Source organism: Ammodytes marinus, assembly GCF_949987685.1.
Source record: "Ammodytes marinus genome assembly, chromosome: 5".
NCBI lineage: Eukaryota > Metazoa > Chordata > Actinopteri > Uranoscopiformes > Ammodytidae > Ammodytes > Ammodytes marinus.
In genome coordinates, this window is record NC_137234.1 from 6,417,876 (window position 1) to 6,434,338 (window position 16,463).

At 40.7% G+C, this 16,463-nt stretch overlaps 2 protein-coding genes across 3 annotated transcripts; both read left to right on the plus strand.

Moving 5' to 3' along the window:
* Positions 1 to 4,385: 4,385 nt before the first annotated feature.
* rpl27a (ribosomal protein L27a) lies at positions 4,386 to 9,316 on the plus strand. Its single transcript, XM_080028660.1, has 5 exons — positions 4,386 to 4,414; positions 5,658 to 5,721; positions 6,533 to 6,608; positions 7,392 to 7,566; positions 9,140 to 9,316. Exons 1-5 carry the CDS (start codon positions 4,412 to 4,414, stop codon positions 9,266 to 9,268), a joined length of 447 nt encoding a protein of 148 aa, XP_079884786.1. The 5' UTR covers positions 4,386 to 4,411; the 3' UTR covers positions 9,269 to 9,316.
* Positions 9,317 to 10,256: 940 nt separating this feature from the next.
* Positions 10,257 to 13,283, plus strand: akip1 (A kinase (PRKA) interacting protein 1). 2 transcript variants are annotated; one of them, XM_080028356.1, is made up of 5 exons: positions 10,257 to 10,373; positions 11,076 to 11,306; positions 11,420 to 11,494; positions 11,883 to 12,002; positions 12,880 to 13,283. In XM_080028356.1, exons 2-5 carry the CDS (start codon positions 11,103 to 11,105, stop codon positions 13,027 to 13,029), a joined length of 549 nt encoding a protein of 182 aa, XP_079884482.1. In that variant the 5' UTR covers positions 10,257 to 10,373; positions 11,076 to 11,102; the 3' UTR covers positions 13,030 to 13,283. The 2 variants fall into 2 exon arrangements, with proteins under 2 accessions (XP_079884482.1, XP_079884483.1); XM_080028357.1 differs by lacking the exon at positions 10,257 to 10,373 and adding an exon at positions 10,413 to 10,598.
* Positions 13,284 to 16,463: the final 3,180 nt, after the last annotated feature.

The window sequence follows — 16,463 nt, forward strand, 5'->3', positions numbered from 1 at the left end:
ATTAAAAGAAAAGTCCATGAAAAAAGTCCAGAGATTATTCCAGATAAACAAGTTTTACAGAACAGACTTTGTGTGTAAATCTGCTGGACTGACCAGACGGCTGACGGGTTCATGGAACGGAGCGCTGAGTGTGTGACAGTACAACAGCAGAGTCAGCTTCTCACACCTCTGCACGGGAAACACACACACACACACACACACACACACACACACACACACACACACACACACACACACACACACACACACACACACACACAGAGTCACTAAACACCATCTGCTCATCTCCTAATAAACAATGATAGCAAACTGTACCCTTCAGCTCACCCTCTGGTCTTGGTGGGACAGAGTGTACGGAGCCTTGACCCCACAGCAGTGTGTGTTCTCACAGTGGAAGGTCTCCAGGTCAGTTCTACACAGCGTACACACCCAGTCCCCTCTGTAGGACACACAGGACCGCCGTTACTTCATCATTTAAAAAGATTTTCTGTAAACTGCAAAGACATTTTCTTTACAGTTACTGGTTGGATGGAGCGCTGTACCTGAGACATACTTTGTATTTTTAAATTCCCTTCCTTTGATTAAAAATTTCTAAAACTGCTCCAGAAGCAACAGTAGTGTATACGTATAAAAATGTTTTTAATAAAATCTGGTAATTCAAACATTTTCCCATATGCTGCTTGCTTCACTGGTGTCCCTAACCTGCAAGTTGCTCTTTTAGCAAGATTATGAGCTATTGCTCCAGATATGTGAGAATGAATGAATGAATTAATCATTTAATATATAACAATGCATTGTGTTTTCAAATGTTGTCATTTGTTGTTGTAAAATCTAGAGTAAAAAGAAAAATATAAGAATATTAAGATCCATGACACATTTTGTGTAATTACCTGTATGAATAAAGGTTTAAAATATATTTTTTTAAATCTCAAATTGAGTACAGTACTTGAGTAACACTGCTTGTCATCCACACACACAGCACTCACAGTGGGGAGCTGATGAGCGGCGGTATGTGACAGGCCAGGTGGTAAACTTTAGGGCAGCGGTCGCAGCAGAGCAGGTCTCCTCCGGTCAGACACACGGCACAGAAGTCTTCACTCTCCATCTCCTGCGTCTCTACTGCCGGTCCGGGCTGCAGTATGGATGAGTCCTCCTCCTCTTGTGGGCAGCAAAGATCAACGGTTTGATATTCAACTGCTGTGTCCATTTCAACTATGTCCACCACTTCACACGTGGCTTCAGATTCATCCTCCAGATCTATGTATCCGTCCTGGTTATCGTCTGGTTGTGGATTGAGTTTGATTACTAATGTCTGTTCTAAATCTGGGTCCAAGTAGAATGTGTCTGAATCAGTTTTAAACTCCTGGTCCCATTCTTCTGATCCAGATTCAAACAGGATGTAAGACTGATCTGGGTTCGATTCACAGTCGAAGCCTAAAGAGTCGTGCTCCGGTTCCCCAGAGGGGGGGCTGTCGTCGGGACAGTACGGTTCGGTCCATGAGGGCAGTGTTTCTTCTGATTGGCTGATTTCAGATGATTCTTCAGGTCTCGGAGGCTGAAGAGACTCTGCTCTGATCTCCAAAATGTCCGCCTCGTTCTGACTGGATCCGTTCTGCAAGGAGAAGAAAAGTCTGACATCGAAATGTGTCATATGCTAGCTTTGTCAGTCTTTGTGTGTGTGTGTGTGTGTGTGTGTGTGTGTGTGTGTGTGTGTGTGTGTGTGTGTGTGTGTGTGTGTGTGTGTGTGTGTGTGTGTGTGTGTGTGTGTGTGTGTGTGTGTGTGTGTGTGCATCTATGTGTGTTTGAGTAGAATCTGTTCACTTATTCACTTATGGCCAGAGAAACATTTCATTTCACAGTGTCCAGACCTTGGGCCCTGTACCTGCTGAGGATCGGAACAGGAGACGTTGTCGTGGAGATGGGCTTGTGTTTGGCATGGCAACCGCATCAGAGAAACCACCGGCTGCAGATGTGACACAAACTGGAACCTCAGACGCTCCAAAGTCACTACGGGAACACAGGAATTACCCAGAATCCTTTGGGCCTCCGGGTGAATCCTGTGAGAATAAATAAACAAAGGCTTGGTTGACTCATAGAAGTAGAGCAATATTACTTTAAATACATTTCCCTCGTTACGAGAACATCTTCCCTTGTTTTTATGGGTGGTAGGATGGCAAGGGGGAAGAGGGGCAGACCAGTAACCATGAGGTCGCTGGTTCAATTCCCGGCACCGGACAGGAGGGTGTTAGAAGTGAAAATAGTGGTGGTTGGTATTACATCTACGGTGCCCACCATCTCTACCATTGTGTCCTTGAGAAACACACTTAACCCCATAACTGCTCCAGGGGCGCTGTACTATGGTTGACCCTGCGCTCTGACCCCCTCTGAAGTGTGGTACTTGAGAGGGGATATGCAAAAAGACGAATTTCAATGTGCCTCGTGCAAATTGTCTAATAAAGAAAACTTACCTTATTGTCTTCAGTAAAGCTGCAACATCTTTTGCAGGTCTGTGTGGTTTTTTAGATGAAGGAGAATCTTCTGTGATCTTTATGGTTGACACCGTTTCCATCTCACAGAATCCAGTACTGCAGAGCTATTTGAGAAAGAGAGAGACAGATTGTGACAGACAGTATTAATGTCTTTCTCGTCATATCTTTAAATATGAATGAACCTTTTCCTAAGTCTTCTCCCACTTCTCAAACAGTTGTTGTGTAAACCACTCAATCATTTAACTGTCTGTGTGTTATTACGTGTTTTGCCTGGAGGATTGGCTCCTCCGCCGTCTGTGAACTGGTCTTAAAACCCCTCCTCTCAATCTGCATGTGTGTGTGTGAGTGAGTGAGTGTGTGTGTGTGTGTGTGTGTGTGTGTGTGTGTGTGTGTGTGTGTGTGTGTGTGTGTGTGTGTGTGTGTGTGTGTGTGTGTGTGTGTGTGTGTGTGTGTGTGTGTGTGTGTGTGTGTGTGTGTGTGTGTGTGTGTGTGTGTGTGTGTGTGTGTGTGGTCTACCTGGAGGTTTAGCACAGTTGAACTATTCTCTGATGACACGGTCTCTAGTGCCAGCTGCACTCTGCCCCCGGTTGTCGGTGGCAGCAGGGTGGAACACTTTTGGGGGACGTTGCCATGGCGTCTGTGAGGCAGGAGTGCCATCGCCAAGTGACCGGAGCCTCATGGGGGTGAAAACAGACGAGAACCTTCTGGTTTAAAATCTCAACGGAAAATACAATATTCAAAACAAACACACAACCGAAGAATAAACGGTAAGAGTATGATTTGCTATGATTGATTCAATTGCTAATGTGTAGAAGAAAAGTAATACGCCTTCAAGACACTAAGTTGGCATCAATGACATAAATAAAGGTTACTTATAGGCCTACGATTAGTTACTACAGAACAATAACTCTATACAGGAATCAATTTTAAATTACATTCTTAAAGTGTCTTACCTGAATGTGAATGTAGGCCTACGCAATAAAAAAAACAAGATGACTGCTTGAGAAAAGCCGGTTGAATGTGTCTCCAGGTGAATGGGAGCTGACGATGAGAGAGAATGCACCTTTCCATGTGTCCAGTGTCAAGGGGGACAAGGGCTTTGTGATTGGTTCAATTCCGCAGCCCCATGACATTTCAGCTCAGTTCACTCAGAGTCAATAGCAAGTGTATTTATGGACTTATCATGTGATGCTTTAATTTGTTTTTCACTGTGGACGGAGAAACTACAGTGATCTTAATCATAAAAATCATAATAAAAGATGATTGCCTATTCATTTTCTAACAGTCGACTAATTTTATAAATTGACTAAAAGTTTCAGCTGAGCTTGTGTAATATTTTGGATTGATTAATTTATATAAAAATATAATATTCTTTAAAGGGACACTGTGTGAATTATCCTCCTGAGCGGAGAATTACAAATATTAATATTACATTTTGTACATTGAGCAGGCAAGTCTTATGGAGGGAGCCATGTTTTTGGAATGTCATCAGGTGCATTGTTTAGAATTTCGAATTGTTCTTGTCCTTGAAGGCCACTGTAGCTTCTGTTATTATTCAAAAGGGGTGGGGTTACCCAGGGAGCGTTTAAAATCTTATGATGTTAAAATGTAATTATAGTGGTGTAAAAAGTACAATATTTCCCTCTGTGGTGAATAAGAATAAAGTGGCACGAAAATGTATAAAAGTGTATTTAAATTGACTACAAATGCCTCAATTATGTTTTATGTTAAATAAAAATAATTCTGCAGAATAAAGTAGCTGTAAAGTGTCTCTATTTTGTATTTAATCAAACTCTCGTTTCTTCTGCCTCTCATCGCTGGGCGTCGCTGTGATTTATTTTCTCACTTTGTTGCTTGGAGCCAAATCTCGCACAAAACCGCGTGGTTTCCAAATCCCGTTCCTCTTTCAACTAGCCTCCAAGATGGTAGGTGCTATCACGTATTCCCTGTGCATAAAACTTGAGTTAAATCTATGTCCATCCTTGTTTGTTCGTACGGCAAATTACCATCCGATGGTGGTTAACAGTTAATACATCTTCTACGATCACTTACTGGGTGATTTTGATCGTGATTTGTTGATAATATGGGGTGTTGGTGTGCGGTTTACTGAGTGTTAGCGCTCGGCCCACGACTGCAGCGTTTAGCCATCAATTTCTTGTCTACTTATACGTTTTAACAGCGAACACTTAAACCTCTATAGCCTCTTTTTATACGACACATTTTTAAATAGCAATAGTGTCTAAAAGCTGTTTATAAACTTCTTATTTTTGCTGGTAACGAATGTTCCGGTGTATGTTGCTGAATTAGCATTAGCTTCCTACAGTGCCAGGCAGCATGAACGCAGCCTGTTCATATCGTTTTAACTTATCGAATTACTTCGTTTCAAGAAGAATACGCAGTTAATTGTTGCCATTACTGTACATTTATTATCTTTGGATGTCATTTGGCTAACGTAACAGTGTACATCAAGTTCCACGGGCAGTGGTTGTTGACCGTCATAGCTACCATAGTGCAATGGTATGAGACTATGGAGGGATGTTTTACTACAGTAAACACATGTGCAAAATCATCCCCACCGCAAAGTAATTTAAATCTTTTTAGATGTTTGATATTATACTATTGTAGGGGCAGATAAGTAAGTTGATGTGCAAACTATTTCAAATGTTCATCATTAGTCTTTCTGTAGAATGTTGTATCTTCTCTCTTGATTCTGATCAGTGAGTTATTGGGATAAATGTGTTAGAGACTCAGAGTCTCATCTCGACACATCTCATTGTCTTGGTGTGCTAGAGTTCTCTTAAAGTGAAGACTGGTCCTATCCACTGGCTGGTTCTCTTATAGGCCAGTCAGTCACAAGGACAGTTACAAACTGTTAGGCCTCGATTATTCACTCAAACGATAACCATGAACTCAGAAGTTGGACATTTTTTGGTTTAACTTTTGAGTATGGTGTGACTGTCTTAGCTAAAATGTGTGTGCAATATATATTGTAAAATTAAGTCATGTAACGCTTGAATGTTTGCTAGTTGTTGCCACTACTGTAAATATATTCTGTGTGTCATTTGGCTAAAGTAGCAGTGTATCAAGTTCCATGGGCAGTGGTTGTTGACCGTCTCAGCTACTTACCATAGTGACTTATTTTACCTTCTATCTTCCGCATCTCCACAGCCGACCAAGGCAACCAAGACTAGGAAGCTGCGAGGACATGTCAGCCACGGACATGGTCGTATCGGTGAGTTTTGAGTTGATTTGTCTTGTACAGTTTGGTCGCAGTAGACGTGAAGTATATTGTCCCTGTTAAACCTGCAGTGTGTAGAATTTTGGGTTTTATTTCCTAGCAGATTTTGTAGAAAGTAATTATAATATCCATAAGTACATTTAATTTTGTGCATAATAGCTGAAAAAAATGTTTTGAATTATTTATTTTTCTCTTAGAAAGGGTCTCATATATGTCCATATTTCTGCATATTTTGGACCAAGGCCTAGTGCCGCCATCTTGAAAGTGTCATAGTTGGAATGTCATCAGGTGCATTGTTTAAAATTTAGAATTGTTCTTGTCCTTGAAGGCCACTGTAGCTTCTGTTATTATTCGAAAGGGTTGGGGTTACCCAGGGAGCGTTGCATTCTAGAACTTTCTTGATGATGTCATATTACACACTGCACCTTTAATGTCGCGCATTGAAACCCTTCTTAAGTAGTACGCTTACATTATTAGCTTACGTTGTCTTTTGAATGGCTCTGAAAGGAAAAACCCCATTGAACAGTTTGTCAACACTTGAAGTAACATCAGTGTGTACTTTAGGTAAATGTGTTAGAGACTCAGAGTCTCATCTCGACACATCTCATTGTCTTGGTGTGCTAGAGTTCTCTTAAAGTGAAGACTGGTCCTATCCACTGGCTGGTTCTCTTATAGGCCAGTCAGTCACAAGGGCAGTTACAAACTTGTGCCTCAATATCAATATCACTCCACCGATATCACATGAAATCAGATGTTTGGCATTTCTTGGGTTTGATGCCTTGTTCCTTCTCTCTCTGTCTCTCAGGCAAACACAGAAAGCATCCTGGAGGTCGTGGTAATGCTGGTGGTATGCATCACCACAGAATCAACTTCGACAAATAGTAAGTTCTGCAATGGCATGAGACTGGTGATGTGTTTGTGTGAAGTAAAGGGGGTCCAAAGAGTACGTCGGTATAGTAATGTTAATATCATTGAGTTCAAATAAGTCTCAAACTGTAGGAAGTAGGAACCCTGTTTGCCTTGGATCTTTTTGAAATACAAATAGCCTTCGATGGTTTTCATTAGGCACCTTTTTATATCTATTAATAAAGGCAGATAAGTTAGTGGATGTTCATCATTAGTCTTTCTGTAGAACGTTGTATCGTCTCACTTGTTGTTCTGATCAGTGAGTTATTGGGATAAATGTGTTAGAGACTCAGAGTCTCATCTCGACACATCTCATTGTCTTGGTGTGCTAGAGTTCTCTTAAAGTGAAGACTGGTCCTATCCACTGGCTGGTTCTCCTATAGGCCAGTCAGTCACAAGGGCAGTTACAAACTGTTATACCTCGATATTTCATTCCACCGATTCACATTTAATCAGACATTAGGAATTTCTTGGGTTTAACTTTTTAGTATGGTGTGATTATGTCTTACCTTAAATGTGTGTGCAATATATATTGTAAAATGAAGTCATGTAACACGTTTGATTTGGCAGAACCTAATATGTAAAATTTAAATACGGCATTCAATAATTAAGAAAGAATGCCACCCCTTTGGTTGATACATTCTAAATTTGTTTAGAGATTATTATATAAGGAGCAACGCCTTTTTCAAATAATCCCAGCAAACAAATTTGCCAATCTGGAATCATGGCACTAACCTGTCCTTCGTGTGTGCCCTCAGCCATCCTGGATACTTCGGAAAGGTGGGAATGAGACATTACCATCTGAAGAGAAACACAACCCACTGCCCCACCATCAACCTGGACAAGCTGTGGACGCTGGTGAGCGAGCAGACCAGGCTCAACTACGGCAAGAAGCCCGAGGGCCCCGCACCCATCATCGATGCCGTGCGCGCTGTAAGTATTGGCTGATAGTTGATCTGATATTTTTTCTCAGCACTCTTCACTATTAAAAATAAAGGCTCTGCATTTCTTGGATATAGGATCAACATTGTACAATGTATTGGTCTACATTGGCCTTCTTAAAGTTTTTTTTTTTTTATTCTAAAGACTGAGTATATCGGCTCAAAGACTTAGTAAAGGAAATGTTGATGCTTTTTCAACAATGGGGAAAAGAACCTTAAATTAAAGGTGGAGTCAGTGATTTCTGGAGAATGCTTGTTGCCAAAATCAGTGAACATCTCCTCGGGATTTGGTACCCGTTTGCACTGGGGGGGGGAATCCAGTGTTGATACACAGCCTAAGCTTTGTTAATTGGTATGTAAAGGCAATAGCTAGAAACATGGCCGTTTACAGAGCATATGCTGCGTATTAACAGTGGAATGTTTATCTCCCCAGTGCCCTGCACACACAGGTAGTAGATTGTGAGAAAATATATACTGATTTTTACTAGCATTTTCAGCACTTCTAATTACAGATGCTTTACTCTATTTCTCTACCAAAAGAGCAGGTGGCTTGAGTGTACCTTTGACAATCTTGGTTGATGCAATATGTTAAAACAGCTTATGAATATCAATGTTTTCCTTGTCCTGGTAGTTGATGTAAATGTGTTAGAGACTCAGAGTCTCATCTCGACACATCTCATTGTCTTGGTGTGCTAGAGTTCTCTTAAAGTGAAGACTGGTCCTATTCACCGACTGGCTTCTATAGGCCAGTCACCCACATGGGCAGTTACAAACCGTTTTAAGAATTGGATAAACTAAGTCTGTATTTAACTGATGGGAGTTATGTCTTTAGAAATGTAATGCTTACTTTGAAATGGGTCATGGATGTTTTGGTTCTAAATGTATGGCTGTATTTATTTGCTAAGGCAATGTATGGATAAGGTTCTCCTTGTCCTTTGCAAAGATAAAGTTGGAGTGATTCTGGATAATTCTAGTTGTCAAAATCAATTAATATCTCCTCACGATCCGCTATCTGTCCGTACTGTGCGCTGAAAAAAAGATGTCCATTCAGAGCCTATGCTGTGTATCAACACAGCATACACACAGTATTGACCGTTAATGGTTTGTGACGAGATATTCACTGATTTTGACAAGTGTCTTTTTCAGTCCATACGTAAATATGTTGCAAGCTGCAGTAGAACAATACCTGACACCACACTTTGAAATACATTCACTAACCAATGTAAACAACAGATGTGCAAAATACTTCACCAACATTCAAATATCTGTTGGAGTTGCTGAGCTTCACATTGGATGATCAGTAGAATGCCTTGAGTGCTCTGCTGAACTAGTGATTTAATCTATACCGGTTCTATTTATTTTTATTTATTCGTCACATACACAATTGCACAAGGCAATGCATAGTGAAATTCTTGTGTACCAGTCCGGCTGTAACTCAACTATATAAGAGTGCAAGATTATAATAATGATTGGGTGGTGGGCTAAATGACATTGTCAGTCTGATGTGTAGTTTCACATATACTGGTAGCTATGTTTATACTAATGTGTTTTGTCTTCATTTTTAGGGCTACTACAAAGTCCTGGGCAAAGGCAAGCTGCCCAAGCAGCCCGTGATCGTCAAGGCCAAGTTCTTCAGCCGACGGGCCGAGGAGAAGATCAAGGCAGTGGGCGGAGCCTGTGTGCTGATGGCATAACGCTCCTGTCTGTCTGGTTTTGAAAAAAATAAACTGTATAAAAGTAAACTTCATTTTGTTGTGTTTTTACTTAAATCTCTTCATAAATGCTAGCTATGGCATGGGGTTCATTTTGACGTTTAGCTTCATGAAAATGCCAGCAATACCTTTTTCATGTTCTAATGACTGTCTTTGACAAAATAGCCTTATGCTCAACTACTTAATTAGTCCCACTAGGGCTGATTGTTTATGAGCAGGTTGACAAATACCCTAGAGGTTTAAACCATTAGAATGTGGTCAAATGATTATTTTTGTTAAACTGAGAACAGCTGTCTTGTCTTGGCAAATCATATGTGCTGCTATCATGAACATAGGTTACTTTGAGACACAATAGAAGTATAGTCTCATGAGCCAATTTTTTAAAATCTATCCAGTGAATCACTTATTACTATCGAACAATATGAGAATTAATGATATAGAGAAATTATACATAGCATGTTTTGGAAAGGTACTCATGAAGAAAATGTGGGACCCATGGGGAAAAAAGTGATGAAGGGAATGGAAATATTATATACAGTGCATAATAAAATAGGCCATTTGATGTAGAAATGTTTATACATCCCTGGTTGATTCTCCACCTTTTTGGCTTGTGGCTCAAAAAAACAGTAATTGCACTTTTCTACCTCACCATGTTCTCATTTAAACATGTTTAGAGAAAATTCTCATTGCAAAACTACCAACTACCGAGGCATCAACCACTGACACACGGGTTACATTTTGGATGAAGTTTATTGACTACATTACAGTGATGAGCTAACAAATATAGGCTAAAAATATATTTAAATTTAATGATAATCCTCCTGTTTTACTGACATGTTTTTAGAAAGTGACTATTGAAATAAGTCGTTACAACTCCTATCAGATAAGAGTGAAATCTCCCACGTGACTTTCACTGTTTCGGTTCCACAATATTAGTGGGGCGTGGTTTATGATGCAGAATTTCCTGTGCTGTCATTTGAAAGTAGCACGGCTGTGTGGAGTGTAGCTCAACATTGCGAACTAAAATGAGGAAAACGCGAGGATGTTAATTGACTTGGGAGGCGCTGGTTTCTCTGTTAACTTGTAGGTAAGTGTGTGTCATTGCAGCGTCGCCCAGCTGTCTGAGCGTTGGACAGGAGGTAAACAAGTAAATAATCTCTTTACCCGACACTTGTTGACACGGCGCGTGGAACAGTGAAGTTATTATGACGAAACGTTAACAGAACGTGACGTGTGCGCGTGGAATCCTCTGACGTTTCTGTGTTCTGTGTGCTCGCTTGGGAAGGCGATGGTTGACTGTTGAAAAGAGAAAGTAAGTAGCTACTGAGGAAAGTAACAAATCTGCTTTTGTAGTGTGGTTCAGTTCATTGAGGGGCGTTAATCTTCACGCATGCGCAGTGTCCCAGCACTGTAGGCTACTGCTTTCGCTTTTTGTGCTGCATTCAACATTGTTGATGATGCATTTTCTATATAAAACAGTAAGCATAGTGGATGAAGAAGTAGGCCTACTAAGATATAGTCCTATAGTAAAAGTAGCAATGCCTATGAAAAAAATGACTTTTAACTCTAGGACAATGCACAAAAGTATTGGCAAAATAAATAAATACTTTAAGCACAGCATAGTAACATTGTTTATGCAGAATACCCCCTTTTAGATCAGACTAATGTGCAAGGTTGCTCATACCTTTTGTTTTTAATGTAGTAAAGTGAGAAATGCCATATTTGCCTCCTCTAAAGTATAAAAAATGGAAGTGCTGATAGATAGCCTTCTCCTTGTTCCTCCCCTCAGGTGAAGGGAGTTTAATTCAGCTTGTCCATGGCGGGACAGGCCCACGGTCAGGCCGCCTGGCTGGAGTCGTCTCTGCGTCGCTCTGCCAGTCTGGGCCGCGAGGTGCTGCAGCGGGCCACTAGGCGGAGCGTGGACTGGACAATCAGCACCGCACCATCCCGACACCATAGTCCCACCACCACTACACATGAAGACCATGGATGGTTTATACAAGATGAAGAGAAACAACAGGTGCCTGAACTTTTCCTGTGTATTGATTAACCCCATTACCAATAACAAATGGAACTTCAGTCATTTGCTGTGTCTCAAGGGTAACGTGGTCTTATGCTTTTGTTATGTTTCAGAGAACACACGCAGAAATGGAGGAGGTCTTTGCAACCCTCGCAGGGCTCATGGCACAGACGACCTATCAGTGCAAGGTCTGGACACACACACACACACACACACATTCACATTTCTCTGGCCACTTTACAGGACTGGATTAATATAAGCCCTTTTTTCCCACTATATTTATTCATCTTGAATACAGATGCGTGTTTTTTTTATGTATTACTTTATGTGACATGCGTTTTGGGCTGCTGGATACAGGAATTTCACTACAAGGATAAATATAGTATTTTTATCTATCTATCTATCTATCTATCTATCTATCTATCTATCTATCTATCTATCTATCTATCTATCTATCTATCTATCTATCTATCTATCTATCTATCTATCTATCTATCTATCTATCTATCTATCTATCTATCTATCTATCTATCTATCTATCTGTCTGTAATGTGAATATCGTCTGCTGTGTTGCAGTGCTTTTATGGGTCTGACTGTTGCTCTGAGGCCACTGACGCAGAGAAGATGCATGTGTCTCGGTTCCACACACGACCAACAGCCGGCATGACAACACCTGCAATGTCCACCTCAAAACAGGTCAGGGCTTCATATGGTACAGTAACAATAATCTGCTGCCACTATTTTGCACCAGGGGGTTGGGAAAACTCTGCTTACGTGCTACATATGCTATGACTAAACTTAAGGTCTGGGGAACGTATTTTAACCGAAATTCCATATTTTTCGTAGCGCAACAAACCATAACGATGAGATGAAAGCTGCAAGAATGTGGTTAGTGTTTATTCTCGGTGGGAATGCCAATCGTAGCAGCACACTTTTACAAAAGTAAAAAAAAAACGTTTCGGGAAAGCAATTTCTTTTTTGTCACCAATGTCTGTGAAGACCCTCTGCTTGCTACTAGGGGAACTTAAAGGCCTACTTCACCGGTTTGAATATGAAGGTGTATTGAATTCTGAGATCCTATGTAGTATAAATGTGCAAAAAAAATTGAAATTGGTTCATCCTAGCCTGAGAAAAGGCAGAAAGAGTGTTTTTTTTAACCCTATATTAATCTTACTGTGACATCACAGTAAGATAAATATAGGGTTAAAAAAAAAACCTTACTTTGTAAATATTACTGTGATTTCTCCTACTGTGACATCACAGTAATATTTACAAAGTAATTTTTTTTTAACCCTATATTTATCTTACTGTGATGTCACAGTAAGATTAATATAGGGTTAAAAAAAAACTCTTTCTGCCTTTTCTCAGGCTAGGATGAACCAATTTAAAAAAAAAAATTGCACATTTATACTACATAGGATCTCAGAATTCAATACACCTTCATATTCAAACCGGTGAAGTAGGCCTTTAACACTGCTTCCACATGTCTCATTTGTTGCTTGACACAGAATGTTAAATAAAAAATGTAATCAAAACTAAAGTATTTCTAAAACTCAATTCTCATTCTCCTCAGGATTGTTTGTCAGAGGAAAGTGAAGATTACCGTATCGATGTTTCCCCGGGGACGTACGCCATCACGGCGAGCATGCAGGACGCAGAGCAGCAGACTCAACTGGTCAGCGTCAGAGCGGGAGAGAGCGTCAAACTCACCTTTGACCTCTAACCTCTGACCAAACCACCTGGCTGTAACCTTCATGAACTAAACTGACCAATGCTAATGCTGTGTGTGTGTGTGTTGATTGCCTGGTTTTACACTAATTTCTGCATTAAGAGTTTACATTTTATTCAGCTTTAAAAGTTATCTATTTGCTGCATATTGAAAAGCCATAATTGTATTGCATTTTACTGAAGTATTTTATTATGTAGAGTTTGTGCCCTAGAACATCATGTCATGCACTTTTTTTATCTGCACCAATGCCGCATCAGTGTATTCAATAAAGTATTTTTATAAAACTATTTTGAAAACTATCCCTGTGTTCCAATACCCATCCTTCCCTACTATTTAGAATGCCAGAAAAAGATTTACTGTAGAATGTCCCAATACATGCAAGTCAATTCTAGTAGGCTGAAAATATATAAATGCCCCACTAACTCCAATAGCATTTTGGAGTATTCGTCTTTATTCTTGACATAATGAAAAAAAAATTCTTCCTTATCTGATTTTTTTTTTTTTCTTTTTTTTTTGTGGCCCTAAAACTCTTCTGTACTTAAGTATGTAGTGTAGTAAAAAGTAAATTGATTTTGAGTATGTGATTTGGAACTCGGGGTATGTATAAATATGTGATGAGGTAGACATTATGTGTAAACAGCAGTAGTGTTGTTGGCAGAGAAAGGCCTCCGTCCCTCTGGTGGTCGAGGTCTGAAGTTGGTCATTCCAAAAACATCCCTGACATTCGCTCGTCTCCCTTTAGAACCAGGAAGTGACTGAAACAAAGAGCCGTGATTGGTGGAGGAGGCGCTGATCCGCGGGACAGGGAAGCTGAACCTGACAGGCTGTGATGGCTTCCTTGGCACTGCACTCCCTGCACATAAACACAGAAATGATGTATATCGTTATGAGCAGATATCGTTGTGGCTGTTATTCTGTATTCGTCTGACAATTTTAGCTGCAGTTTAGAACAAGTCCTGTTGCAACAAGAACTGGACCTCATCCAGTTAGAAACTATTTATCATAAGATTGACTGCGATAACACCACAAGCAATGTCGTGTAAATTATTAGTGAGATCCTTAGCCGATTAAATATTAATATCGTTTCACATCAAGAGAGAAGCTGTTTGCCTGCTACGCTTTTCCTTTTCTGAAATACTATCTTGACTGAATACGAATTTTCCCAATACATTTGTACTCTTATTTTTATTTAAAGATTATTTCTGGCCTTTTTATGCTTTTATTAGACAGTTTGGCGAGACAGAGGTGAAATGGGACAGAGAGGGGAATGAAATGCTGAGACTGACCACAGGCCGGATTCAAACTTGTGGACTGAGCCTCTATGGGCGGGCACTCTTACCACTACATCATGAGTGTCCACCATTACTCTTATTTAACTTAATACCAGACCCCTTGTAGAGCAGGGTATCCCACCTGGCTGTCTGTGTTGAGGCTCTGGCCCAGTTCTCCTCCAGTAGCTCCACGGAGGACGCGGCTGCTGCTGTTGTTGTTGTTTACTCCTTATCTTCTCTGCTGCTATGCTCTCACCCTCACAAAGACATGAGGAAGAAGAGGGCACCTCAGGGTCACTCTCCATCACATCTGTATCTTTAAAGTCTATCTGTGTTTCTTGCTCTGCCCTCTCAAATCCATCCATTCTTCCGAAACTCGACCTACACCTGCTGGGTTTGAACGTGTACGACCGATTGTTTGTGACTGAAGAGAAGCAAGATGTAGACGCACAACAGTCATTGTAGGACAGCTGTGGAGCGCAGGAAGAGCTGTGATCACCAAGCCTATTGCAGCAACGACTGGTGGAGGCTGGTGTCGAGATTAGGAGCTCCCGCGCTATTCTGTCGTGTTGAGAAGCCGAAATGGGCAAAACTAAATTGCGAGGAACCAGAGACACACAGCCGTTCCACATCAGAACCCTGAGGCTCCTATCTCCATCGACTGTAGAGTGAGTAAAAGGAGTTAAGATGAAGATAGCTTTAATAGTCATTGTAGAGACACATATACAACAACATTGGGAGTGCTACAACTGAAGGTCCATATAGGGATAAAACAAGATAGACAAGTTTTTTTTAAATGGTTAAGCCGCAGACACTACAGAAAAACACATATGACAACAGGAATGTCATGAATAACTAAATAGATTAAGAATGGTAGGGCAGTATGTCTATTTCACATATTGACATTAGATAATAATGCACATTCAGATGACAGTTTAATGTCTTCATTTACTGTCTAATTTGTAGTATCCTGAACTTCCACACCAGTACACATTACAGTAAAAAAAAACAACTGTACCTCCAAAGCCTTCTCTCCCCATCACTCTCCCCGGCCCGTATCTTCTCACGTCTGGTTCCCATGGTGACAGGACAGCATCCCCAGGTACCAGGCAACCAGTGTGAGCTCCAGAGAGGTTCACCATGTCCAGGGAGCAGACCAGCTGCCTCTGGGACAGGACAACGACCCCCAAACTGGATCTTTGTGGAAGGTCAAATTCCACAACCCAAACTCCTCCGCGGCCCTGAGATTCAACCATTGGTAAGAAGACGTCAAAGTATACAGGAGATATTTCTCTTTCACTACAGAGTTGACTCTACTCCAGCACATTGGGACTGAAATTGAATAAAGAATGTGATTTCGACTTTTAGTTTTCATTATATTATCAGATGAACTGTGAAAGTGAAGCCCCTTTTTCTTCGAAGTTCCCCACTTTGAGGTAGAAGTTTTTATTTATTTTTTATTAAAAAGTACCATATGTAGTGTCCAATTTTTTTTGCACTGACATTCTTCCCCGACCCACAAACATCAGCAGAAATTTTACTGTCACATGTATCTCTTCCTCATTGGTGGAAGGGTATTCAGTTCCTTGAGCTACTTAAATAGGCTAATTATACCAAACTGAAAATACTCCACAACTAGTAAAAGTCCTGCATTCAAACCATACCTGAGTATATGAGCAAATAGTTTTTAAAGGTATCAAAGGTAAAGGTTCATATCACAGTTGTATGTGTATGTTGCATTTTCCTGCTGTAAATGTTGAAGTTTGAGCTTGTTTTAGCTCATTTATATACTCCTGGATAGTTTAATATGTAGTTTCATATGCACAGTGTTTATTAATGCATGCAGCCTCTTCTGACCTGTACTTGCTGTGTTAGAATGCCAGAGTAGTAAAGGCCGTCCCCCTCCCTCCTGGCCAACACTCGGCATCCTGGAAAGAAGTGTGGACCCGACAGCATACAGGACGTGACCGAGGTAACTGGGCAGAGGAGAGGATTACCCAGACTGCACCTGGTTTACAAAAGAAACAGCTGGTATTTCATTGATTTCATTCACAAATGCAAGGAGTATTTTAACTCTATAGGCCTACTAGAATGCTTGTGTGTGTGTGTGTGTGTGTGTGTGTGTGTGTGTGTGTGTGTGTGTGTGTGTGTGTGTGT